The 27,595-nt window shown below is 36.7% G+C and overlaps 1 protein-coding gene across 2 annotated transcripts in view; it reads right to left on the bottom strand.

Moving 5' to 3' along the window:
* The window catches only part of bbs9 (Bardet-Biedl syndrome 9), a 159,771-nt gene that overhangs the window by 112,966 nt on the left and 19,210 nt on the right, over positions 1-27,595 (bottom strand). The window contains exons 10-17 of one of the 2 annotated variants that reach the window (XM_023329818.1): positions 26,758-26,939; positions 23,951-24,027; positions 23,793-23,846; positions 23,068-23,170; positions 12,258-12,362; positions 5,838-5,852; positions 1,535-1,675; positions 6-101 (exon numbers count right to left, since the gene is read on the bottom strand). In XM_023329818.1, the coding sequence (XP_023185586.1) occupies positions 6-101; positions 1,535-1,675; positions 5,838-5,852; positions 12,258-12,362; positions 23,068-23,170; positions 23,793-23,846; positions 23,951-24,027; positions 26,758-26,939 (773 nt within the window). The remainder of the gene's footprint in view (positions 1-5; positions 102-1,534; positions 1,676-5,837; positions 5,853-12,257; positions 12,363-23,067; positions 23,171-23,792; positions 23,847-23,950; positions 24,028-26,757; positions 26,940-27,595) is intronic. The other variant, XM_023329825.1, reaches the window with a different exon arrangement.

The following is a 27,595-nucleotide window of genomic DNA, read 5'->3' as shown; positions in this document are numbered from 1 at the left end:
CTCACGGGAGGTCTTAGAGGCCAGCACAGTGACTTTGGCTCCTGATAGAAACTGAAAAGCCAAACTGTTCCCATCCTTATCTTCTGTTTTCATTGAAAACTCTGCAGAGGAAAACAGAGAGAAAGAAAACAGCGTGATGAGACAGATATGACAGTCTAATCATGATACAAGACGCCAACAAAGGTGAACAAAATACAGTCACACTCTTCCCAAACACAATGAAAGCTTACACAAATCCCTCGTGAAAGAAAAACACAATCAGTAGCACTACTGAGTTTGTGTTTAGAAGGCAAACCGCTGAATGTAGCCAACTACTAGATGTTCCTTGTGGTGAAATAGCAAATACTCATGCATAACACATTCATATAAACATACAACTACACTCAAACATTAGGCTACGTGTATGAATATAAAAACAATCTGACATCTACAAATGTCTTTAATTTCTCTCCAGTGATTGCAGGGATTGTTGTTATTTTTGCCCTTGGAGGGAAGTCCTCAGACAGCAAACTCCCTGGATGGACGACAGTAAAATGGTTTGTAATATTGAGTGTGATTTTCAGGAAGAAAAGTTCCTTCATTTGTTTAAAAATTAACATTTTGTTTCAGATTTATTGCAAATATTTTGTGTTTTTCCCAAATAGTTTTGCAAAAGATGTCACATTAAAATCTTTTAAAAACTTAGCCTTCAATGTGAGTATATTTATTAAGTAGGGAAAATAAATAATTATTTGCTAAGCATAATTTTTGGAATTCCTAATTATTCCTACTTCCTCACTGAAAATTAAGGTTGGATGATATGACTGAATAACATATCACAATACAGGGGGGGGGGGTTATATAAGTCCATGTCAATAATTACTGATGCATTTTTTGTTGTTGATTTGTTTTAAAATCACTGAAATAGTGCCAAGCTGACTTGTTTCATTCAAAGTTTCCTCAAGAGCTGTTATTCTCATTTTCTCCCTTAATTACACAACTTTGTTTTTTTATTTTTAAACAACTATGAAATGGTAAACTGCTGCTACGCAATTTACTCCACAGGTTGTGCGCTAGTTGATGCCACCAAATTTGCTTAGTTGTGCGTGAGAGGTTGAGCAGCTAAAGCCTACATCTCCCAAAATGCTGTGCGTTCTGGATCGGAGTTCAGTGAAATTATTGGGTATTACCTACTGATATTGATTATGTCTTTATACATTGTTATTGATTTATTTCTAATGAATTTCTAATTCAACTTAAATACTGTATCTGCCAATGTCAAATTATCTAATAGCAAAATAAGATTAATTTCTTTTAAGGGGTAAAAAGAAAGATCTCAAATTTAAGGATACAATTTATGTTGTTTTAGATATTTTGTTTTTCAACAGGAAACTGTAAACTTTCATTTTAGGGACCTTAGTTTCAATCTAATTTCAATCAACGCTACAAAAATATTTACTTCAGAATTTTTTTAATTTCTAAGAAAAACTGATAACACTTTCAGTTTTAAACAGAAATTACCATAGCATTTTTAATGCAAAGTATTAATAATTACCTCTGAAGATAGCGCTGAGGTCAATTGGTGGCTGGTTGGTGTCCACAGTGACCTTAAACTTGGTGTTTTTGGCTGGAGATGAAGGTAGACACACCAGCGCCAGAGGAAGACTGAACCTGGACTGGAGAACCCTGGGAACCCCTAATGGAAAGTAAATACTTCGAAGTTAAAATACATTTTCCATTAAACTATAATTACCACTGCAGCTACTACAAACATATTATCTTGTAATAATTTTGGGTTACTCTGCAGGCTTTGTCCCTTCATGCTCTATTCTTGATAAACATCCTCTAATTTGAAGCCGACTTCCTCTTCAGGTAGATTGTTGTGAAACTAAACAAGGTCACTACATCACCTCTGAGTCTTTCTCTCCAAACAGCCAAGAGGTCAACATCTGTTAGCACAGTAAGCACTATTGGTGTTCAGATTACCTGAGTGCTCAGAGACTTAATATCAACACCAACTGTGAAGGTGTGTCTGCCGAAGATCCGAAAGAGAAGTTTTGTAAAAACTAAGTTTTCAGCAGAAAAAAAAACCCTCCCAAAAAAACAGAGAAGGATAAGTATGTCCAATGACAACTATGTTGTGAGCTTAAGCAGTGCTGAGTTTGGCAGAAATCAAGACTTAGTAAAAATAACAGAGCGAGCAAGTAAAAGAAAGGTGGAGGAATAGAGGTTTTAAGAAGAGATGAAATAAAGTAACCAGGCGAGAGGAGAAAACTTAAACTGAGGAAAAAACTGGAAATAAAACAGCATCAGGGCGACTGAAGCAGAAATAACTAGAATTGACAGCTGGGTTTGGACGGAGGTTTAATTGTGGAAAGTCCCTGCTTATTTCAAATAGTAACAATTACCTACAACTACTGTGCACCTTTTCATTCCAGAAAAGCAATTATTAGGTAATTATTTTAATAATTCAATTTGATTTAAATACAAGAACTGAAAGGCATCATGAAAAAGGAAAGCGGTAAAGCCAAAAATAACAAATCTTGAAAAAAATATATTTTAAAATAGAAAGACGAACTGCAGTCCAGTTTCCTCAGTTTTTGCATGCCTAATTTAGTCGTTGACCTTCGTTATGGATGGCTGAATAGGTAAGCAACAAATTACATTCGACAAACACAAAGAAGGGTCACATAAACATGTTGTTACTGTGATTATGGAGAAACTCTGTTAGATGTGAGGTGAAAGAGCAACAATTTCAAAGCAACTTTTTAGCACCAGGGTTGTACAAATGAATCAACTGTTACAAGTTTCTAATTTACATTTATACTGGGATGTTTTTATATTTTAAATTAGTTCACACCTGGATAGAGAAGAAGAGACTGCTCTTCACATGACTGTAACTGAAGAAAAGTCTAAAATGTCCTTTTTCCATCCTACCTCCAAAGTACTCCCCAAGTTGTCATTACAGAATGTTCTCTGAACACTGAAATTTACCAGCATGGAGACTTTATTTCAGCATGAGCGCCCCAACCATCTTAAAAGGTCTTTCTAAAATTTATTTCTATATATCCTTCATAAATCATACTGTCTGGGAACTGACAAGTCTTAGAGGAACCATCTTTTCAACAGTTTACAGTTTTCTTTCACTACACACTCAAAAAACCAGTTTTATAGTATAAATAAACTGTTCCATGCTAGAAAAGTGGTTGATATTGGGACAGACTACAGACTTTTCTGTGTGTGGAGTGTGAATACTTGGAGACAGATCTCTATAGAACTTTACATTCAGGACTGGCTCTAAGTCTAACATTTCTTCTAACCCTTGTATTTTTTAAGAGAAAGATAAAACAATCAGATTTTCATCCATGCTAGGCAAAGGAATAAAAATTTATTGAGGCACAAGTTGCTTCAAATCCTTTTTAAATTATGCCTGACTAAATGATGGACCAAAATTTGTTAGCAGGTCTGACAGACATTAATTAAAATCCACTCTATATATATATATATATATATATATATATATATATATTTTTTTTTTTTTTTTTTTTTTTTTTTTTTTTTTGCTTTGGCTTTTAAAAAAATAACATCTTCTGCACACTGAAGTCAAAAACTTGCAAGAAATTGCACTATTAGAATGCCATGATAGTCATGAGATTGTCATACAGCAAAAGTCTTCAGATTTGTTACATATTTTAAGGTACTAAGTTACAACATTTAATTTCTCTGCAATAAATAAAGGTTTTTATTATTATTGAATTTAGCTTAAATATGCTTATATTTGCATGTCTCTGCATCAGGTAAACTGACTGAAAGAGCAAGAATAAAATTTGAGAAGACGACCCGGTGTGCCGGATCAGGTTTGATCCACAGCTGCAGTGATGTCACCTCCGATGTATCTGTGTGGGTATAAAAGATACGTGTGGAAACTGGATGTAATCTGCACATGCTCTTTGGGTTTTTGTGTGGGCCACAGGGAAAACAATAAAAAGAAACAAACCCTGCACATTCCACTCCTCAAAAGCTTTGTTCACATGCAGCTGTTATGCATTACCTACTTCACTTCCATAAGTTCTGCATGCTTTAGCTTGATGTGGACACAATTAAAACCACATTCAGTCATTTTTTTAAAATGACCTAAAATAAGAAAATGTGAAGTCTCACAACTTTTAATCTGTGAGCTGGAATGTCCAGGTAAAACTAATGTCATTTAATCAATGACAATGTATACTTTACCCCACCTAATACCTGTAAAACCAAACCCACAAGTAATAGCAATAAGACAGAATTTTAAATATTTATTCAGATTTTATTCAACTACTATCCTTATATGTATAATTTGCAAGTCATGCTGCCATTAGTTCTCCGTTTTTGTTTCCATAGAATTTGCCTCCCAGACTTTTTCTTCTGTGATTAAAATTGATGAGTATTAAAGGAACTCATAAATTTGACTGCACTGGATTATCATTTAAACTGAACTAAAATATGACAAATTATAACATGCAGCCAACATGAGCAGCTCAATAATAATGAGCTGCTCATGTTGGCTGCATGTTGGAGTAGCTCAATTACATTAGAATTGATTTGTCACCCTTTGAGCATCTTTGGACAATTATTCCCTCTAGTTTTGGATGATGTGCAACTGGAATGATTTTTGCTCTTGTGTTTTTAATTTTAGAAAGTTTTTATGACAACAAGAACTTGTTTTTACAACTGGGAGCAGCTGAGTTGCATCTCAAAAGCTCAAATAATAACTGAATTACAACCCAGCTCAGATCTAAAGAGGAGTGGCAAAAGCAAATGAGGTGGATTATTAATGTTTGCCATCAACTGATGATGTCAACCATTACATGTTAATGTGGAATATTATCTCTGTTGCCTCAATATTGAGCTGGTAGCAATTTACGACAGTCATGAGACCATCATACAGCAACAATATTCAGTCAGAGGCCTCCTCAGATTTGTTGTAAAACTGACTGCTGTCAGAGTTCCTTCCTCCCTACAGCATCACCACAACGACTCTTTGAAGATACATGGATGATTTGAGCTATGATAACATTTGTCTTTTGGACAAAGACAGTATTTTTGAATGGAATTTAACTAAACCGAATTAGAATAGCATGTCACACAGCATGCAATGTGCCTCAAGATGATATTCATTGTAAATTGATGCTATATAAATAATCTATAAAAAATTGAATGATCAATCAGCGTTTGTGGGAGTGTGATAATGCAAAACCTCAAAAGGTTATGACAGATAATTTGTTTCCATCAAACTAAAATTGACTAAAACAAACACTAATGAGTATCTAGGAAAACTAGAGCTGGAATGTTCAGGCAAAACTACTGTAGTGAAGGGAGTTTAGGTTTAGCATGGATTTGGGTCAGTTACTTTTTAGGATAACATTAGAACATTTCATGGAAACAATTTCTCTTACCCAACTAAGACAGCCATGATGCTGACATAGTGTGTGCTTAAAAATAAAAGCTTGTGAGTCTCTGTCAATTGATGCATGCAAGAAATATGATATTACTGTGTAAACTCCATAGAGTATGAAAGGAAAAATTGATAAAAATGCATATTTACATTTTCCTGAGTGAGGAAATGTGTGTATGGGTGAGAGACTTTTTCTAAGTATCACATAACAGGAACATAAACACTCGACAGCCGTCTTTTCCTGTATATATAGTAGTGTGCATGTTTGGAAAGTATTTAGAGCACCATTGATGATTAGTACATTTTTAACACAAAAAATATATTTATAAATGAGGCATACAGAGGCTAATAAGCAGACATGTCTGTCTGTCTATTTAACGACTACTTGTTCTAGTCTATCTAGGACTGCAAGCAAAGCACTTACCTTTTGGATTAAGCTCTGCAGAAAGTAGGAAGAGAAGAAGTAAAAATAAAAAATACATTCTGAGAGCTCAGATAAATGAAACTGCACAATTGCAATCCAGTAATACATAAAAGAAGAAGAGGACTTTAATGATGAAGAACAAATCAGCACTTATCCATATGTTCCTAACAGACTCCTTGGCTCTCAGTTTACTGGTACTTCCTCTAATCTCTAAAAGTTGAATGGGAAGCAGATCTTTTAGTTTTCAGGACCCTCTATACACTTGTGGAACCAGCTCCTAGTTTTAATCTAGCCTTAAAATGATTGCTTTAGTAGATTATAGATTATAGTTAATAGTTCACATTTAAAATTGGAGTTATGTTTCTTAGATTAAAAGGCTTATCTGGGTAGCACGGTAACTAGATAATGCTACCAACAGCTATAAGCAATCTCTCCCCTGTTGTCTACCTTTTACGTTTCTTTAACATAAAAATACTCGTGCATTAGTTTATTTTATTTTATTTTATCTGTCTCCTCAAACCCCAGTCGGTCATGGCAGCCAGGTTCTGCTGGATGTTTCTTTCTGTTAAAAGGGAGTTTTCCTCTTCACTGTCACTCCATGCATGCTCAGTATGAGGAATCGCTCTAAAGTCAACAAAGCAGGCAATTGTCTACTGTCTCTATGTTTGTCCAGGAGGAGTGAATGCTGCAAGCCAGTGACTCACTGGGTTTTCTTGGAAAATTTTTCAAGCAATCTGAATAATGAACTTTATTGTTTGATAACTAGGATCATTTGAAATGTATGTATGATTGGATTTACGTGTTGTGAATTGGTGGTATACAAATTAATGGAATTGAATCAAACCTATCCCATCAATATGTGGATACAGAGAAATTTAAGACATCTTATGAAATGGTTTTTCCTGCCAAGTCAAAATCAAACAGTGCAGCAAGAGGAGGATGTTGCAAGTGAGCCAAGCTGACACTGAATATGAGGAGACATCCTCAAAAATTATAAAAAGTTTATTACAAGCTGGACTGAGAGAAATAGCCAAATAAAATATGTATGAGTAAATACTGTATGTATACAGCACAAACTATGAAGTGTAAATATAAACCCTTGTATGTCATGTCACACTGAGAACACCTGCCAAACAACATATGAGATGTTTAAAAGGAAAACACACAAGACTGAGTATCTCTATCCCTGCTCCTCAGGGCTATGTTTTACCAGCTGCTCTGGGATTTGAAAAGTCTGTCTGCTGCTTCTCTAACTTTAAGCCACAGCAATAGAAGCCAGGAAGATTAAGATCTGATTTGATTGGTTAAAGAGGATTTCCTTGGAAGGTGAATGGGAAGCAGATGGATGAGTTGTAAGCCAATAGAAATGGGAAGGAGGTGCAGAGTGAAAAAGTTCCCCTGGCAAAATTGATGAAAGTCACGCTTTCATATGGGTGTCTCTGTTTACTGTAAAAACTCTGGCTTTCTCACCGTCTCTCGTGTCATAGCCTCATTTAAACTTAATGGGAAAAAAATCAGATTTATTTATTTTTTCTCAACTGGTTCAGAAAGATCTTCAGTTTTCACCAAGTCACTAGCAGTCAAAATCTGTAAAATGCCTCCTTTATGGTACTCTAAAAAACATTTAATATCTGTCTACTTTACAGAGCCAAGGAGATCATTAAGTGTGACTACATCCAAGATTCCTCATGGACACTTCCTGTTTTCTGCTGTTGCCAGGCAGACAATGACACATCACTGACACAAAATCCAAATGTCCTGGTTATAATTTCAGTTTTGGAAACATTCAGGGAGCAGTTTTATTGTTGCATATTTTGTTTATCAGCACCTATAAGGAGGAAACCTAGCTGTTAACTATTGTAATTTAAAACTAACATATCAAACTGTCCCTGTAATATTTATCTGAAATCTTTTGTTGCAACATTTTAACTGTTGCTTTACAGAATGATACACAATGTTTATATTGAATTTCTACCAATATAACATTTTGGAAATTATAGGTGACTCAGATACAAGCTAAATAAATTTGCATAGTTTGATCTTTTTAATCCATTTGTTTTATCCGATGATTTTATTGGACAATTAAGGATTGATTACAGTTTTGTCATTGCAGGGAAATGGAGGCTTTGGCATCACAAAAATAAATAAATTTAAAACATCAGCTGGGTGGAGTTAGAAAGTTAGAGAGAGTTAGAGACTGAATTACTTCAACTACCCTTCATAATGTCAAGGAACAGCATACTTAGCAACCTTTTTGAGTCTGTCAGTGCAACAAAATTACATTTTTGACAATGAACATTTCCAAGCTACATTTGGTGAAAGCTAAGCCTCTCAAAGAAATCAAAAGCTACAAATAAGTTTCTAATATAAAATGTAAGAGAATGAAAGATAAGGATGAAGAAGCAATGCTGAGTTACATGCTCCCTCCAAAATCTGCTACTGAGCTTTTGTATGATACTCACTAACAAAGACAGCTAAAAACATAAACTGCTTGGCACAGGGGATGAGACATGCCAACAAAAACTCAGTGCAAATGGGTTTCAAACATGGTGTTCCAACAAACTGATGCAGCTCCTAGAGACATGGGTATGTGAAGATGTTGGTCATCCTCCAAAACTTGGTTAAACAGGAGAAAACAAAGACAGTTAGCTTGAATCTTTGGTTTTCAGTTGCTGTAGTAACCAATGAATCATGGCTGGCCATGTTTTATGGAAAGTATCATCTGCATGCAACTATTCGTCACTCACATGAAAATAATCAGTATGTACGCAAGCTAACAATGCACTGTAAATGCCAGCCTGACCACTTGATCCCATTCAAGTGTGTTTGTGCAAAGCCCACTCTCATGGTTTTAGGAAAATCACAGAGGGGCACTAATGAAATTCTTTCTAGATTGTAACAGCCCTTGCCATCATCAGGCCTTCTTTGAAGGTTTTAAGAAGTCAACAGTCTTAAATGTCAAAGCCTTTGTAGAGCTTAAAGATGGACACAGTAGCCTCAGGGTGGGATTGTGTTATGCGGAGTAGGGTGGTGTGGAGGCGTAATCATCAGGCCTGGGTGGCAGTGAATACAAAGTGTTGCATTCCTTCCAAGCCAGAACAGCATTTTGGGGATAAGAAGTGATGAGGCACTACTGCAGATTAGCACTGAAGAAACAGAAAACTACAATCAAACTCCACCACATTGCTATAGGAATGCTCCTGGAGAGAACCACTTGGCATCTCACCACAAGATGGTTTACTGCAGTGGACACAGCGTTTCAGAACAAAACCAACCCTTTATTAAAGCAGTGTTGGGCCTGGCAACAATACCCTATTGGCATGCTAACCCACACTCTGGTGTCAAGTGTTAAAAAAAGCAGTTGGCATGATGCGACAGTGATGTGGTAAAGGTTTAATTAGGTTTAGGTAAAACATATGTCAGTTTGGGAAAAGATTATGAATTGTGTTGAAGTGTCAGGATAAAAATAGAACAGCACATAAAGTCAGAAAAAGGTTATAAAATACCACTTTGCCTATCTGCAATTGTTAGCATCTATGCTACAGTTTTTTTTTTTTGCAAGCTTGCAAAGCAGTTGGTTAAATGTATGCATTTTCTCTGAGACAAATTTGGATTTGTGGAAATATTTTCAGTGGCAAAAGACACTGATGGTCCTGGCATAGAAACTAAAAGAGTGCCACCTTTCAATGTATCACCATTCATAAGCTAGAGTGGGCAAATTACAAGCTGAATATCCACACTTCCTGATCATCTCATCTTGCAGCGTTACCACTAATTAACTAGCTAATATCAGCTTATTACACTAATATTGTTCTTTAAGGATGAAACACGAAAGGGGATAGTACAGCATGAAATAAGCACAGAGATGTAAACATTTTTGTCTACAGGTAAAGTAAGTAATTAAAACATTTTGTTTGTTTTTTATATATATGTATATATTTCTAAATTATTTAAATATCTAAATTCACATCATACATTTCTAACACCCCAAGAAATCCACAAAACTTCAATGGCAACAAAACATTTCTTCAAGTATCATTGAAACTTATTTTCTTCATAATTAAATTTTCCATAACTTCATAAGTGGACTAATTTGTTTAGATTTCTTTCTATGTGTGAATCACTTGGGTAAATATCTGTTGCAAATTTCATGTCAGCAGAATTAGAAATACATTTTCTGGTGGATGGGTGGGGGGACTGATGTGTTCAATAATTAGTTTCTCTATTGTCCGGGGTGCCAAGCTTAAAGCACTCAGGATCCTCTCCAGAGCTTTTAAAATTGTTTAGATTTTTTTTAAATTATTCATAAGTCATGCTGATACAGCAGCTAGGACAGCTTTTACTTTGACAACAAATATTGCGGCATCTTCGTCCCAGCTGAATTGATTTCTTAAGGTAATAAAAGGCTCAGTAGCCAATTTTAAGGCTTAGTAGACAGTTGAGAAATTAGTTGCAAGAAACTTTAATCTCTTATAACCCATTGTCAATTGTTCCTTTCTCCCCTCATAACATACTGCCATTGTTTTGTTTCTTTACATTCACAGTATTGTGGGTTAGGGTTAGGCTGATATCCTGCTTTCCCCAACTCTTCTTCTGACTGTTACGGTGTCTTATTCTACCCTTATTTTTTCTGTATATTCAGCCATCTTTTCACCTGAGTATAGCTATAAACTAACCTACGTCTCTTTGCTTTCCATCTTAAATCAGACCTTTCTAATGCCTAACGCCCAACAAGTGCTTTCCAAAACTCAAAATCACTTTCCAACATGCTCTCGACAAGCTGCTTTGCTTTTAAGGCCCATTGAAATACTCCAGACTTCTTATTTTCAGCTATTTATAGCATCACAATAACCCTTAACAAGAAAGAAACACTTCCCAATATTTCCAGACATTTCACATTAAGTGTGCTTCTGGGGAGGAAAAACTGTTCCACCAACAGAGGTCTGCCAAAGCAAATGTAATCCAAGGGAAACAATAGCACAAAACATAAGCCTTTTTTCATGACCTGATTTCCGAACAAATGCAGATCCTTTTTTTCTTTTAAAGGAGGTCTGTGACATTTAAAAATAAAGAGTGGTTCTGTTGCTTTGGAAAGTTATATCTTCCAGATATATTGCAAAACCTGGAAACAGATGCCTGGAGGCAGCAAGGGGATGAACTGGGCTCATCTGGAAAGAGCCCAAATGTCATTACACCATTCCAGTTCTCTGTTAGCTGGATGGTGTTCAGCCCTGTCACACAACCCTAGTTTTGATGTTACAGACCAGACACCTGCTAACTTCATAAGGTTTTTGCTAATGCTCCAGGTATTTAAGAACATTTTACATCTACTATAAAGATCAGTTTTATATATATCTTTTTTTCCCAGTGAAACTATATAAAATCTGTCCTGCAGTAAAATCAAATGTGCATTTACCATAATGACTATTGTAACTGGTATTAGATCCTTACAACTTTACAAATAAACAAAATTAAACATTTCATAAATATGTGCACAGGTAGAAATACAATTTTTATAATGGAGCTTCCATTCCCTGCATATTGATAGCAAATCTGGCAATTTTATAAAAGCTACAGAGATGAGCCTAATGGTTCAAACAACATATGGTCCACTGCAACTTTACATAAAAACATCACAACGGAGCTTCAGCAAATGAGTTTTTACTTCAATAAAAACTAATGCAATGTAAAAGTCAGTGCCTTACAAAGAATTTCAATGCCTCCATTAACCATCCTCAACAACATTGTGCCTGCTGTGCAACACTTATGGCTCCTAGGAGCCACCCTTTCTCGGGATCAAAGATGGTCCTCAGACGTAGACACTGTTTGCATGAAGGCCCAGCAGAAATTGTGATTCCTACGGCAACTCAAGAAGTAAAATCTTCCACAATTACTACTACTACAACACTGTTTTTACTCAGTCTTGTCTGTGTGGTTTGGTTCATCCATAAAACAGGACTAGACTACATGAAACAATTAGGTCCACAGAGAGGATCATCAGGGCTTGTCTTCCCCCCTTGTACAAGTCAAGGGTCAGGAAAATGGCAACTAACATCTCTGCAGACCTCACACATCCTGGACACAAACTGTTTAAGCTTTTGCCTTCATGTCAGCAGGCTATGTGCAAAAACCGGCTGCCACAGAGACGGTTTCTCCCCCCAGGCTGTCTCTCCGATGAAAACAATAAACATCATACAGCCTCAGCTACTCTACAGTGAAATAAAATAATCATATTTGCAGTAAAACCTGCTTTTCTTTTTTTGTTGTTTATTTCATCCTATTATTTTTATTATATTTTTATGCATGTAAAACCAAAGTCAAATTCCTTGCTTTAGCCAAAGAAGCTTCATTTGAAAACAAAGAATGACAACAAAATGTCTAATAATAGAAACCAAACACATGTCACAAGGGTCCTTTTACCTGTTGGCGAACTATAGGACACGACAATATCTCCAGTCAGATCAGCAGGGAGGTATTGGCCATTGAGGAAAGCTGAAAAAGCCACTTCTTTGGTTGAACCAACACCTGGAAAAAAAAAACATTTTTTTAACCACCAGATAAGGAACAGCTTTATTTTTAAGTAGCTCCACCAGTGTATTTCTCTGGATTTTAAAATATAAAAATTTAAGCCAGTTAACAAAAAAATATCAAAATGATTTGTTTTCAGCAAACAGTTACCTTAACATGAGCATCAGAATTATTATTGGGAAGAATAACAACTATAAAATATTACATTTCCTAAAAAATAAGTTTATTAGAGTTGCTACTTAAACATGTCAAACTATGACAGTATATCATCACTCCTTGCACATTTTTGCTACTACAGGGTAAAAGTGGGTTTTTCAACAAACACTATTATCTTGAATTTCATACCTAAATTTAATAGAAATGAGGTGGCTAGTAATAAAGACTAAAAAACAGACTCAGACAAATATAACATGAGTAAAAATAAAATGCATTTCGAAATGATTTCATTTAATAAGCAAAAAAAATGCTATTCCAATCAACCTGCCCTCACTGTATGCGGAAAATAATCTCCCCTAAACAGCTGATTTTACAAACCTTGGCAGCAACGCCCTGTATCAAAAATAGGTAAAGTCATTTTCATTGCTGTGAATGAATTTTTGCTCCCCTTGTATGTGACAAAAACAAACACACAATATCTGTAAAGGGGCAGATCCAATTCCATTGGACTGGATTTGAGTTTAGGCTTGGACTTTAGCATAATGCAAAAAAAATGGCAGCAGAAAGTTTTACAAAATGGCCTGTAGTAAGTAGAAGCATTTTAATAGATGATCCCCTTAAAGTAAGGGCTCTTCTACAGAAAACAGATCAAGTGAGAGTAACTTATTGCCTTGATGTTGGATTTATTTTAAAATCTACGATGTGTCAGTTTGCAAAACTCAATGCTACATTAATTTGGATGTGAAAATAAAGTTATAAGATATTCTTAACTGATATCAGTTCAGCTTTTTAACTAAAAGGACACTGTATGATAAAAACAGAAGTTGGTGTGTCAACCAGACATGCAAACACAAACACGCAGTCAGTATTTTGAAGTTGGTGACAGAACTGGACACTGTGTGCTCAATACTAACCAGATCCTTTAATGTGTATACACACACACACACACACGCCTAGTACTGCTCAAGCACTGCTTACATTCAACATCACTATGCGAGGTGAAGACATAAAATAAAAGCTTCAACTAGAACTCTACCCTGTGTGTGCGTGTAAGTATATGTGGGGGTGAACCCAAGACTGAAATTATATGTACCATGAGAGATGGGTGATGACTTGTAGCTTCCTTTAAAACGCCTGAAAACCAACAGAAAGTAGAGGGGGAAAGAGAGCTGGGGAGAAAGAGCAGGGATCAAATACGGCTGGAGAGGAAAGGATATATTACAGCTAATGGCTCCATGCAGTCAGACACACACATGCACACACACACGCATACAGGGCGGTATGTTGGTGAAATGGGGCGTGATGTTTTTGGGCCCAGTCTGTTACAGGTGACTGAATCCCGAGTGTATGTGCATGTGTCCAAATGGAAAAGCATAAAAGTCTGCGTAATTTCTCAAAGTTGAGAGTAAAGTGTGTGAATGTTTCTGAATCTGTATATCACTGAGGTTAGTAGGTTTAAGATGGAACAGTAAAAAACCTTGATGTGTTTAATTATGCATGCACACAAACATGCCGAGCTGGTAGTGATGCAAGGCCCTCCTGGGGAGAACAGACAGATCAACCAGAGGCTAAACAGATGGAAAAAAATAGATAATAAAGAACTAAATTAAACATAAAGACCTGATTTTTCACTTTTTAAATAATTTTGCAAGACTACTTCTAAAACTGAAAAACCAATTAGAAAATAAGCCTAAATGGAAAATACAATATTGCATCATAAACCAGTAAAACAGCTTTTTTTATACTAGTAGCTTATTTTTATGTCTTGTTTAAGCATACGGTTAGTTCCCTCCCTGCTTGTCAGTCAGTCTGTCAACTGAAGGCTTTTAACCTCTGTGCCCTGAAGGTCACCCTGGTCAGACTGGTTTAAGTGCTTTAAGTGTTTTCAGTCCTGTTAAAACCAACAAACACCACCAAAGGAGACACAAAGTAATCCCTCTTCCTCTCTTTTCTTTCATTTCTCTTTAGCTCTTCATTATACATTGAAACACATTCAGACAGGCCAGAACAAGAGCTGTGGGCATCAAATCTGTGAGCACCAGGTAATGCGTCTGATTGACCTCTGTGTCTGACCCGGTGAGACTGTTCAGACTGGCCCCAGTGTTCTCAAGCACATTAAGCCATTAGCACCCCATCCAAGAAAAACAAACTCCTTAAAGGAGACTGAAATCCCCTGCTTTACTACTGTACATTTCTCTTCCTTTTCCAATCCCTAACTTTCACCTTTTCTCCACCTTCATAAACTATTTGCTTTTTCCATTTCTTTACCGCTTTAACGTTTTCCTTATCCACTAGTTTGCTTGGGGATCTTAGCTTTATGCCACCTCATCTCTTTATATTGTCTTATTTGATGATATACTTGTCTCTTCATGTATTCTTATGCGAATGAAGGCTAATATATTTAAAAAGTTAACATAAATATACATACCAAAAGAAAGTTATCTGAGATAAGAAAAAATAAGCTTTATAGAACTCCATTGTCGAATCACTTTTATCTATATTTTGTTTGTGCATTGCCCTTTAAAATATTATACAAAACGTCATACTTAAAGATACGCCAAAGGAGCCTTCAACAACCTTTCTAATCAAATAAATATTACATGATTCATTCTAACCATGTTTGTCTGTAATAAAAGTAAATAAAGGAACGGAGAACGTCTACTTCACCTGCTGGCGTTTCTGCTAAATTTGTGTTCACTGTTCGGTTTGTAATCCGGCCAAAATCTAATCACAGAAAGTGCCTCACTGCTGCTGAGAGTGATCTTGACACTATTCAGGGAGTCATACTGTGTGTTCATGCCAGGGGCAGCTCACTCTCTCTGTCAGGATTCAGGTTAAAGTACTTGACGGCTCAGGTTAAACTGATGATGGACTTTGATGAAAAGGTTAGAGGTAATGAGGGGTGAAGATGGGGATCAATACCACACAAGGAGCAAGAGCCATAAGTGTGTTTCTCTTTCCAGTTCTCCCCATATGCAGATAATATCAAAACCAAAACAAATAACGGGAAAACAAATATTAATGATAATATTGTGGCCCTTTCGTGGAATTACAGTGTGTGTATGATGTATGTGTGAGATGTTAAACAATGACCTCATGGTCATTGTTGGCGTGGATTAGGTCAGGTCTCATAAAATATGCCTGTTCAAAATCATAAACGCATTAGTATTGCTATCATGCTATCATGCTGACATGTAGTTACCAAACTAAAGTGGATAACAGAGCAGAATTTCTTTATTTGTAGTGACAATTAACAACAAGAAAATGTTCTGGATGACTGGAGAAATATGATTGCCTTCAAAATTATTGGCATCTTGAGGAAAGATGTGGACAAAGTCTGTAAAATAGCAGGTTGCTACAGAAATAGTTGTGAGCAACATATCCTCCTTGGTTTGTGTTGTACCAACATACACATAAGTCCTATTTAAGCCTTACTGGTCACAGGAGAGTAGCTATATATTCCTGAAACTTAATAAAGATCAAGAAGTAACTCAGCATGTTATTCCCATTTTCAAACATAGCCAGGAGAAACACAGCTTTTTGTCAATTCATATGTATAACTCAAGTCATGTATTACTAATTAAAAGTACCTAGATATTGCTGTCAACTTAAAAATGCTAAAGCACAAAATATATTTGTCTAATATAATGGTAAAAATACCTTTTAGCATGTATGATTTTGTTGAAAACACGTATCTCTGAAGAAATTAAGCTAAACATGAAGAGCTTATTTAGTTCTTCATGTTTTGTAATGAAGAGCTGAGCCACTAAGAACCTGATTGGATTTTTTAAAATTATCATTGTATAACAACATTGCTGTGATAAAACATTTATTTGTTTGAGGCTTTTCAGACATTTGAAAACTGCTGTGGCTGTTGTAGACATATCTTTAAACTTTATTATGCTCTTCTATCTTCATTGTTTCAATTAACATTTTCTTCTTCAGACAATTAAAGTAATTCCAGTGTTGTAAATTGGAATACAGGAAGATGATGAGAGAAATAACAAAAGGGTCATTAGAGCAGGAAAATATTAAAGACATTTTAGAAGGAATGAGTGAAAGAAATAATCTGCAAAAGGAAAAAATGAAATGAAATGGCGAGAAAATAAGTGAAGAGAAGGAGGGAGCAGGACTTACGAGTGGGAACGGGAGGCAGAACAAAGGAGGTAGTGTGTTGGACAGGGGATTGAGCCGCCATCTGAGACGAATAAAAACTGGAATAACAATAAAAGTCAGAGGGCGCTACTTCCCCTACTCTTTACACACATCGTTCACCGCATGTAGGTTTGCGCTCACACATGTATCAATGAGGTTTTACCTTTTTTTGTTACGTTTTATTCATTTTGGTAACTCAAATTCACACCTATAATGAACGTTTGCAGACATGTGGACACATTCTAAAAAGAGGAATCTAACAAAGTATGTTCACACAGCCAACAGCTCTACAAAAAGAACAGAAACAGAGTTACACTGACCCTTGATTTTACTCATGTAGCTTGTGTGTTTATATGTTTGGAGAAAATCTTTATCAAAAAACTGCATTCCTTTAAACAGGAAAACGGTCAACTGAGAGAAAGAGAGACTGTAAAAAAAAAAAAAAAAAAACTAATAAAAACCAGACTGAGAAGGTGTCACAGCAGCACTGTTAAAATATTGCTTGATGCTAGCTGGTGTTTCTCTAAATTGCCAACAGATTTTCACATGACATCCATTACTTTGTCACAACTACTTCGATAACTAGTGACCAGCAAAAGCTATCTACTGAGGAATGCGCATCAAAACTTAGAAACAGTTTTACCTCCTGGAACAGATTCAGTTTGACAGTATCCAAGGTGGAATTAAAAAAGTAAAAGGATTACGAGATGAGTACCGTATTTTCCGGACTATAAGGCGCACATAAGATCCCTATATTTGCAAAAAAAAAAAATAGTCAATGCCCTTATATTCCGGTGCGCCTTATGTATGAACAGTGTACCGTATATTTTATTATGACTTTGGTAAGCGACAAAGCCACTCCCCTTGATTGTCGAAGCATAATCGCTGCTGGTCAGAACCTCGTGGAGTCAGCTTTCTATGCTGTCTAGACAGGCTTGTGGTTCACCACCCCAAAACAGCTTTCACGAAGCATGAGCTTTCATGAAGGATGGAATCATCAATGAACAACCAAGCAACAGCAATGAGACTGAATCGGATGATGACGAGAGGGATCCGGGCTTGCTTGGACTGTTGGCCAACTGTTAAATTCCGACACCAAAGATGAGAAATTTGATGGATTCGTAGAAGATGAATGATTGAAAAAGTGAGTGTATTTTTTTGTGTAATATTGACAGTTATTGTTAATGATTTGAATAAAGTCTGACCTATCCGACTACCGTATTTTCTTTCGCTTTATGCGCCTTATAATCCGGTGCGTCTTATATATGAAAATAGATCCGTTCACCGATACTGAATCTTGTAATCCGGTGCACCTTATAGTCCGAAAAATACAGTAAGTTATTGTTGTATAATATTTTACTAGCAGTTTTAGAGTCAACAGCAAATAGAAATTTGATTCTTTTATAGTAGACCTGGGCACTTAACAGCCCACGGGTGCAGCCCTAGTCTTAAGGATTTATTTACTGAGGTCAAAGGTAACGTGTCTTTTCCTCGCAATCACCCTAGTTTGTAGCTCCTGCCTCAATTAGATTTATGTCTGGACTCTGACTGGACCAATTGAAATCGAAATTAAAGATTACTTTAATAGTAAATCTGTCAGGGGTATGAATAATTTTGGGCTTAACTATCTGGTTCTGAACAAAAAAATAATAATCTGAAATGGAAAAAATATTTCTATGTCAGAGATCTAAACTAAAAAGATTATCTATGAATCCCAATGTTCTTCTTTAAAGAACAAATAGTCCAAAACATTGTTAATACTTAAGAGAAATCGGGATTTTATTTCGTGTCATTTCAGTCCTAACATCAGTACTGCTGCTTTGATCTTCTACCAGAAAATGAATTAAAGTGGTTTCCTTCTGTGCAAATAGGCATGTGATAAATGGGTGCACTAATTCTTAATGCACTGATAGATTTGGACTAGCACTGAATTAAAACAGGACCGTATTTTATTTGTCTGATGGTATTAATGTTGATTCTGAATTAATGCTTAGGGATGAACAAAGTCTCCAAAGTGGATAAAAGTCGATGGAAAACTTTCTGCAATGTTATCCCTGAATGTGTGCTTGTGTATTATGTCCTATGACCAGAAGCATTTCAATGGTTGATTTCTGTTAGTAGAAATAAAAAAGTACGACAAAAACAGACAACACTATTTTACTGTAGATATTTGACATTTTCTTAGCTTGCTATAATGACACGTGTCATGTGAATGCATTTAAGCAGCCATGGATAAGCATGTGCAAAAAATTTGATATCCCTGTGAGTGCTTGTGTGTGTAATTGTTCTTCCTTGAATGTATGCCTTTCAGAGGCTTCTGGGTTTGACCAGCTTGAATGCTACCTAAACTCATATAAACAAAGCATCTCTTTGGTGGTGTAAATGTGACGGGATAATGACTCGTACCCTCTGATCTTCCACATAAACAGTGAAACTTGAAGAGCTGGTGCCAAAACAGAAAAGCTTAGAGCAACTATACCCACGAGAAACATCCACCAGTTTTCCCTTCATGGAATGTTTTTTTGGGGGAATTTATTTTTGACTTACTCTGAGTTTTGCTGGCAGATCTTTAATTGTTTACTCTAACAAAGAAACCAAGTTTTACTTTTGGTTGCGGATTATATTTTTGTGGCAGCTGGATGTTATAAATTACAAACATCTCTTCCACTTGCTCTATACATTGTTACTGTTTCTATATTTAGCTGTAGATTTCCTTGTGCTATGGAATATTATTGTCAAAACTCTTAAAATTCTTAAATTCTCATATGGCTATTGTAAAAAAAGAGAATATGGGAATAAAATCCTAAAAAAGAAAAAAATACACGACAAATTAAGTCTATTAAGGGAATATATGTAAATGCAAAAAAAACTAACCTAAAATTCATGGGGAATGTACCATGCTGTGCAGCTAGAGCATCATGCTTGCATTAACAGCTGTAGAGGTAATGTACAGCATATGCACAGGTAAGAATCCACTGTGGTAAGATGCTTTTCATTTCTGAATGAATGGATCATGAATCATAGCAAAGCGGTCACTTTGAGTCAGGACTTAGGATAAATGGATGGTCCTCCAACCAGCTGCGAAAGCTTCTCACATCTTGAAATCATAAATTCACAATCTCAAAGAGCTTGGTGTCTACTCTTCTGTGATGGATGAGGGTTTCAGCACACGTCAGAAGCAGTTTCGGAATTACAATAAGAGGGGAGTTTTCTGTTAGTAATCGAGCTTTTATGCCCGAATACATGGTTTCAGAAAATAGCTGGTTCACTGTGTTAGTATAACCTGTGGACATTCACTTGACATGTGACCTCATAATCTTGAGTGAGATTTACTCTTTCATTATGACAAGTGTGCAGATTAAAAGAGAACAAGCAAAGATTGATAAGGTAACACCATTTTATTCAAAGCTTCAGTCCAGATAAATCTACTGTGGCTGGGATGTGTTTGTACAAACCAAGCAAGCAAGGAGCAGATTATTCATGCTTGGCTGCTTTTTTCCTATTTTAGGGAGTTGCTACATTTGGTTTATTATTTCTTAGGAGGAGTCACTGGTGTAAATTTGTTTTAACAGACAACAAAACCTCATGACACACAGAGCACCAGTATGTCATCACTTATGACATATCTTTCTCTCCATGGAAAGATGATTCTCCTTGTTTAGGTTTGGTGATGTGCTGCCATGAAAACAATGTTCTACTCAATTAATTCAAGATTTAAAAATATGACTGAAGACAAATTACAGGGTATTTCTATAGTTTGTAGAGGTGTTTATTAGTAGCAGTGAGGCTTGGGTATGACTCATCAAAATGCAATCAGCTCCAGCTTCATAATCATTTATTGCAAAGACAATCAGAAGTTTAAAGTATTACTGAAACTACACCATTTTTGTGAAACCATGAAATCAGGTGCAAAGTTCATTTCAGAATAGTCAAATGCATAAATGAGCCGAGAAGGAGTCAAATTGCATTACTCTATGAATTAAATTAGAACAATAGTTGAAGAAATGGCCTTTTGTTAGTTATTACATTAAAATGAAAGTAAAATTTTATTTTAATGAAGGCAAGACATCAAAGTTAATTGTTTGCACCAAGTACTCCAAATAATCACATACTTTTACAGAATGGTTTAATTGTAGAAAATAACGGTTCAGGATCTCCCACAGTGTCTAGAGCTATGTTTTCATTACAAACGTGCGCAAAACTTTGTCAATATTCTCCTAATGTCAAAAAACCCAACAATTGCAGAGTTTCCATTAAATAAGAATCACAACTAAAATTGCAGGTGAATACGTTTGTTCAAGCAATAAGTCATTAAAAAACATCCATAATGATCCTACCACTTCCTGTCATCTTCTTTGTGTTTTCCACCAACAGTAACATCTGGTTGTTGACCACATGACTTGTGTGGTGCAATAAAAATATTTCCATTGCAGTTTTGCTAACTTCACTCATTACAATATGATCAAAAAACCACAAGTGTTTCAAAGTTGCAGTGTTTTCAATAAGCTAATTAATTTTTGTAATTCCAATTTGCGCTTTTATATGATCAATGGAAATACGGGTTAGAATCCACCAGGACTTTTCAGGATTGTACAGTCACCAGTCCAGGACTAGCTCAGAGTTTGCAGCAGGTGGGTGTCTGTGCATTTGTATGAACATTGACGAAAATGCTTTTGTACAATGTTCACTTCTGACCACAAAAAATAAAAAAAATATCAGGAACAGACAGAAATTTTGCAGGAAGTCCAAGTTTTAACTGCGGAAGATTAATCTTTTTTTTTTTTTTGCTTGTTTGGGAGATCTGGAAAATCACTTGGTGAAGAAAAGGTGAGCATTAAAGAAGTTTGTGGAAACAGTGAAACATTGTGATGCAATCCATGTGTTAGGTGTGAGTCTCTTCCAAGGGAGTGGGCTTACGACCAATTCTGACAAGGACTGTGCACTGAATAAAGATTGAAACATTCTCCAAGAGCAACATCTTCCAGCAAACCACATAGCATGTGTGGATGATATGTGTGTTTTAAGGCAAAAGTAATAAGTGGATAAAAAAAAGAAATCAGAACACGTTTTTGACCCAAAACCTATACTAAATCCATAGGGTTCATTGAGAACCAAGAAAACTGATCAGCTCCAAGGTACAATAAAACATAAGTGAGTTACTATCAGTCATGATTTGTCCAGAAATTTAGGTCTACAATAAAATGGTAGACCAGAGTATAAAGGTTCAGAAAAAGGTTAACACTGTAAGTATTAACTGTTTGCATGAGCATGTTGTATTTGCTAATTAAGATCTCTGAAAAGTGTTGAATATTTTGCATATCAGCATACATCATGTGAAAACAACTGCAACAACAAAGAAACCAACAATTTAAAAATGTGTGCATCATCTGAAGCTGCTCCCAGTGTATGCTGAATGTCCATATTTAAGTATCTCAATGGAGCAGAAAAAGCTCCCATAGACTTTCATGACGTGGAACATGTTTATAGCTGCTAAGGTAGAAAAGATTTAGAATTATATTTTCTTATAAGGACTACAGTACAAAAAGCTAGGATAGCGTTAGCAATTACACATGAAAAAACGGCAATGAGACGTGGTTAAAGCAGACTCCAATCACTGTGTTAGGACATGCCTAATGTTGTTTTAATGAGCTGACAGTACTGGTGTTTAGGGTTAAAAGGTTGAGTGCATAAATAGTCTGGGTGATTCAGTTCAACATTAGTGCTGCCTGGAAGAGACCAGCAGTAGAAGACATGGTGTAAACACTGATAAGAGCCAGACAAGTAAAAGTTAGCACACTCCTCTCACTCACACAGGAGTGTGTGTGTGGATCAAAATGTGAAGTCAGACGAGATGTTCAATACATAAAACACATGAAGCAGACCCTGAGAGGACCCATGGAAGAGCATAAGTGATTGACGACAGATGAAGAAAGATCTTTCACAAAACCAGATGCACAAAGCTGTGGATTATTTCCCTTAAAAAAAAAGTACACAGTACTGTATTATATAGGTCCTTAAATCCAAACAGAGTATTATTTGAAGTTTCTTCAGTTCAAATAACTCCATAAGCAGCATTAACAAGAAACATCCAAACAGCTGAAATGTGTGTTGCTTTTATTTAAAATTATTCATCTGTTAAAAGTTTTTTACTTTTTTTCCACAATATCCATATATTATTTATCACACCCTTAAACTCCAGCTAAGATTGAGGAAATAAGGAACAGGCAGAACAAATACACAGGAAATTAATGCAAATAATTCAGAAATCAACCATTCATCACATATGTGTGGGCAAGTAACCCTAGCAGACAGCCATAAATCCTGCATGCACACACACAAACACACGCCTGCATACACACACAAACAAAAATAAGAAGAGCAGTTTACTAACCCATTGGCTCCAAAACAAACTGGTCTTGAGTGACAGCCAGGGGGGGCTGGACACAAATGGACAGCTTAGCAGACTGTAGGACAGAGTTGGTCTTCACCTTCACCTGCAGGAAAGACAATGACAAAAGGTTAACCTGGAAAGACATGTTTTATTTTTTATGATGCCAGCAGGCTGGCAGTGTCTTAAAGCCCTGACGAAAAGAAGAAGAAGGAGAAGAATTATGAAAATCTTTTTTCTTTCTCCATCTGTGTTTGGATTTTTTAAAGGCTGGTCTTAAATAACTCTGCAGCTACTCCTTCATTGTATTTTATTTGATGCAACAAACCAAATTAACACAAATATTTCAGATTACCTGTTGGCAGAGGTGATAAGGGGATAATTATTAGGGTTTGATCTGTAGCAACAGGGCCTGTGCACCTTAAATAGTTGATGAGTTAACCATAAATTCTTCCTTGCTTAAGGTATACTTGTCTGACCAGTCGGACACCTAAAACTTGGCTGAAATTCAGATATTCAACAATACAATGCTCCAAACCACAGCAGCAAATCTACCATGGGACATCTGAAAAAGAAAAGCATAAAAGTTTTGCAATGGCATAGTCAAAGTCCAGATCTCAGCCCAATTTAAAACACTGCGATGGGACCTTAAGAGATATGTGCAGAGACTAATTGGACACTTTGTCTTTATGACTGTATGTAGACAAAGAAACAATAAAATAATTTACCTGTACAGTAACTGAGGGTACAGGCAGACCATCAATATCTTGGATTAGAGCTTGCTGTAAAAGAAACAATTAATATATTTAAGCTTCTGCATGTATATCCTTATGTTTTAAATATCTAAATATCAGTTCATGAAGAACATCTGAGCTTGTGTGTTTACCGATAGTGTGTCGAGGCATGAAGACACAGTCGCCTTGACAGACAGGTCATCCACAGCATCAGATTTGGGGAGTATATCTATGAAAAAAGGCATGCATTTAAAACCCTGCAACAAGTGTCTTAAATAAATGCTTGTTTTAGTGTTTATTTAAATACTAAATACTTTGCATTTTCACAAATGCAAGGTATTAAATTAAGAAATAGAAATACTTCTGTGAGAAAACATTGGTAGTTTCGGGTGAAATTAGATATTTACATACAATGTTTGAAAATAAACACAAACTGTAAAAGTTGGTTGTTCGGAGTGTCATAAGTATACAAAAGAAATGTTGAGTGAAAGGAAAATGCGCGTAAGAAAAATAGTACAGAAGCAACAGGACTACCTCCAGTCTTAAGAGAAATGCTGAGCAACACTTATTCAGTAGTTTCACAAATTATGGACAGCCTCAAGACTGTGCAGGTTGGCTTTTGCGATTGGTGAAAAACCTTAAGTTTCCACATTAAAATCCCACTTTCTGTTAATTGTTTCCACACATAAACATAACCATTCTATTGTCACCTTTGTGTGCACAACTAGCGTGTTTTTATGACATAACGCAAGAAATGTATGAAGTCCAACTCCTGTGGTAGTAGAGATCTAAAAATGTCTTTCAGAATGGCAGTACTTGGAAATCTTTATATTTACTCCAGTGGTACTTTGCGTAAAAAGTTTATAAACCACTGCCATAGTAATATAAACTTCTGAAGACATGAATTTGAAGACAGCTGAAGGAAGACTGTTAAGGCCCGGGGCCTTATGGGCTGGGTTGCAGGTGTCAAGTTTTTAATGTGCACTAGTAAAGCGTTTTTGAGCAGGTGTCCCCTTGCAGGTTTTAGCGGCGTTTCCCAACAGGGGTTTCACCGCATTATTTCCTAGTGTGGAGGTACGGCGGGTAGAGCTTCCCTATCCCCTTTCCCTTCATCGGCTCGGGAGCATTCCATGGTTTCGAGGGGGTGACGGCTTGCTGGTCACCTTTATCGTACCACTGGTTTTTAAATGCATAAAAACCCATCGCTACGCCTCCCAAAGACTAGGGATGAGTTTGTAAGCTTCTTCGCTGGCAGTTAGCGGAAACACACTGTGGGTGATCATTTTGAGTTTTTATTGTGCATTAAATTGTCACTTGTCCGTCGTTATAAACTATGGATCAGATTGAGGCTTTTAATGGTTAAATGTTTCGTAGATGTGTTAAGAGCAATTATAATGATGGCAGAGCAGTTATGATCTTGCCTTGAGTGTCACGTGGAAATGTGATCGGCACTTTTAGAAATTTTAGATTTGTTTGAAGTTGGTGTGTTTAAGCCTTGTCTAAACTCGTCTCCGTTTTTAATGGCGAATATCACTGGTTTGTCCGGTGAGCAGCAAACGGACTTGTTCGAGTTTCAAGTTCAGTGGAAGGAAAAAGTGTGCTTTGAGTCTGGTTGTGAAATGACCGTTCTTGTGGAGGAGTTGGCCCACGTTTTGATTGAATCCCTTAAGAGTGTGGTAGTGGACCATGCTGGGGTTGTTGTGGGTGTGACTCCATGTTTTGTTTATTTGATGAGGAGAATCCTGAACACTTGGTTAAGCAGTAATGTGACCTTTTGGTGTTGTGGAGATATTGGCTCACTTTTGGTTTGACACTCTTTTGGTGTTGCTGGCTGTGAGACAGCAGTAACTTTGAGTATGGTGCTGGACCATGCTAAGAGTGATCATGTTGTGGGTATCGATCTCCATATTCTCGGTCACGTTTGCTTACCTGACTTGTGTAGCAACGTTTTGTGGTAATGGACCACTTGTTGCTGTGACCTTTTGTGTTGGGTAACACCAGTTCAGATCTGGTTGGATTGCTGGTTATTGCTTTGGGGAATGGTAACTGGGTGAATCCATTTTGATTTGGCTGTGAACCTGTGGTAGGTCACTTGTGTGTCAGGTCTGCGTTCGTAAGTGGTTTTATCCTCTGAAGGTACCTGGAGGGTGTTAAAGCAGTAAGGACATGTCCTGTTTCAGCTGCTGTACCATTCTTTGCCAGTCTTCCTAACCAGTGGCCAGACATGATGGGCACAGCAACTTATGACTGTGGGACATGGAGGCTGACGATGTGACGGCTGTCATCCTGAACACTAAATTTTGGTAACGTACTACCAGCCCAAACATTTTTAAATTCATATTTGTTTTGAGTTTTTAAAGGTTCTCCTTTGGGGCCCTTTTCTTAAGGGTGGGGGTGTTACGGCCCTGAGCCTTATGGGCTGGGTTGCAGGTGTCTTGTTGTCTGTCTTTGTGCTCCTCCCCTTTACAGGTGCTGCTGATTTTATTCATTTGGAGCACAGAGCATTTAAACCTGGCTGTCTCCACCTTCTGGGTCGCCTTCAGCGTCCACTCTGCCTTGATGCTTGTGGTGTTTTGTTGCCAGGCCTCAGCTCCCCTCCTTTTGCACGTTTGAGTTTGTCTTTGTCTTTGCACTTCAACAATTCCATATGCACTCATACACCACATCCAAGCATTTGCATTACACCACTGATACTGACATCCTCAATCCATTGTTGTTTGTGTTAATAAACATTCCTTTTTATGCACTTTAATCCCTGCATGGTCTCCCGTTATTCTTATGACCTTGAGCCAGTCGTAACAAAGACGAAAATGAATGAAACTGTTATGTGGGCCAAACTTTAAAGTGGTTTAATCCTATTTATTGTACAGTAGAATCAATGAAATTGAGAGTCCAGTTTCGTCAGGAAGTTGCTTCAAATTCAGAGCATTTCAGAGCTCTTTCTCTTGTATCCTCTCACCTTGAGTCCTGGTAGCCTCTCTGATGAACTTCTGCAGTTTCTTCATCTCAGCATCAATCTGCTCATAATCAGCCTCCCTAGCATCTACTTTTGGAGTTGAGAAAAAGGAGGGGTCTGTACCCATGTAAGAGCACAAAAAATGTCCATCTGAGCTCAGACTGACCACAACACCCTTCAGCTCCCTGAGGAAAAAAAACAAAAAGAGGACAGGGTTAACTCTGTAACATCTGCTGAGAACCTGTGCTTTACATTTTCTTTGTAGTTCAACTCTATTCCTTAAGGATAACAGAAGGTGAAGCTCAGTGCAGGCTTTTAATGTGGAAATACATGATAAGATGGAGAGTATGAAGAAATGCTGAGTGATCCAATAATGCTTAAACTGTGAAGGAACTTGTTGCAGATGTGTTTGTGTGATTTCTGTTGCAGTTCAGTGAGGAGGTATTACATTCATCCGCACACACACGAGACAGCCTGCTCCACACTTGCACAGGAAAGTGTCTGAGGGAGCACTAAGCTTTCACTTTAACTGTTGCGGGAAGGAATTGATGTTTACAGAGGCAGGACAAAGATTTGCAAAAACACACATCTCTACGAGCTGTCATTTTTACTAAAATAAGAAAAATGCAGAAGACACGACAATTTTTTAAAACATTGTTTTGGCTACTTGTATGAAAATAACTGTGGATTCTGCATAAACGGACAAATGAACAAGAAAACAAGACAACTGCCAGAATTCAGGCCATTTGTCGACAGAACATTTTTCATACTGAAAAGATTAAGTGAATTTTTACAGATTATGGCATAAAGAAGTCGCCCTCATTATGTTGATGGTTCATGA

This window comes from Xiphophorus maculatus, chromosome 3 (assembly GCF_002775205.1).
Source record: "Xiphophorus maculatus strain JP 163 A chromosome 3, X_maculatus-5.0-male, whole genome shotgun sequence".
In the NCBI taxonomy this organism is placed as follows: domain Eukaryota; kingdom Metazoa; phylum Chordata; class Actinopteri; order Cyprinodontiformes; family Poeciliidae; genus Xiphophorus; species Xiphophorus maculatus.
The sequence above is the reverse complement of the archived record's forward strand: the minus strand, read 5'-3'. Positions and strand labels throughout refer to the sequence as shown.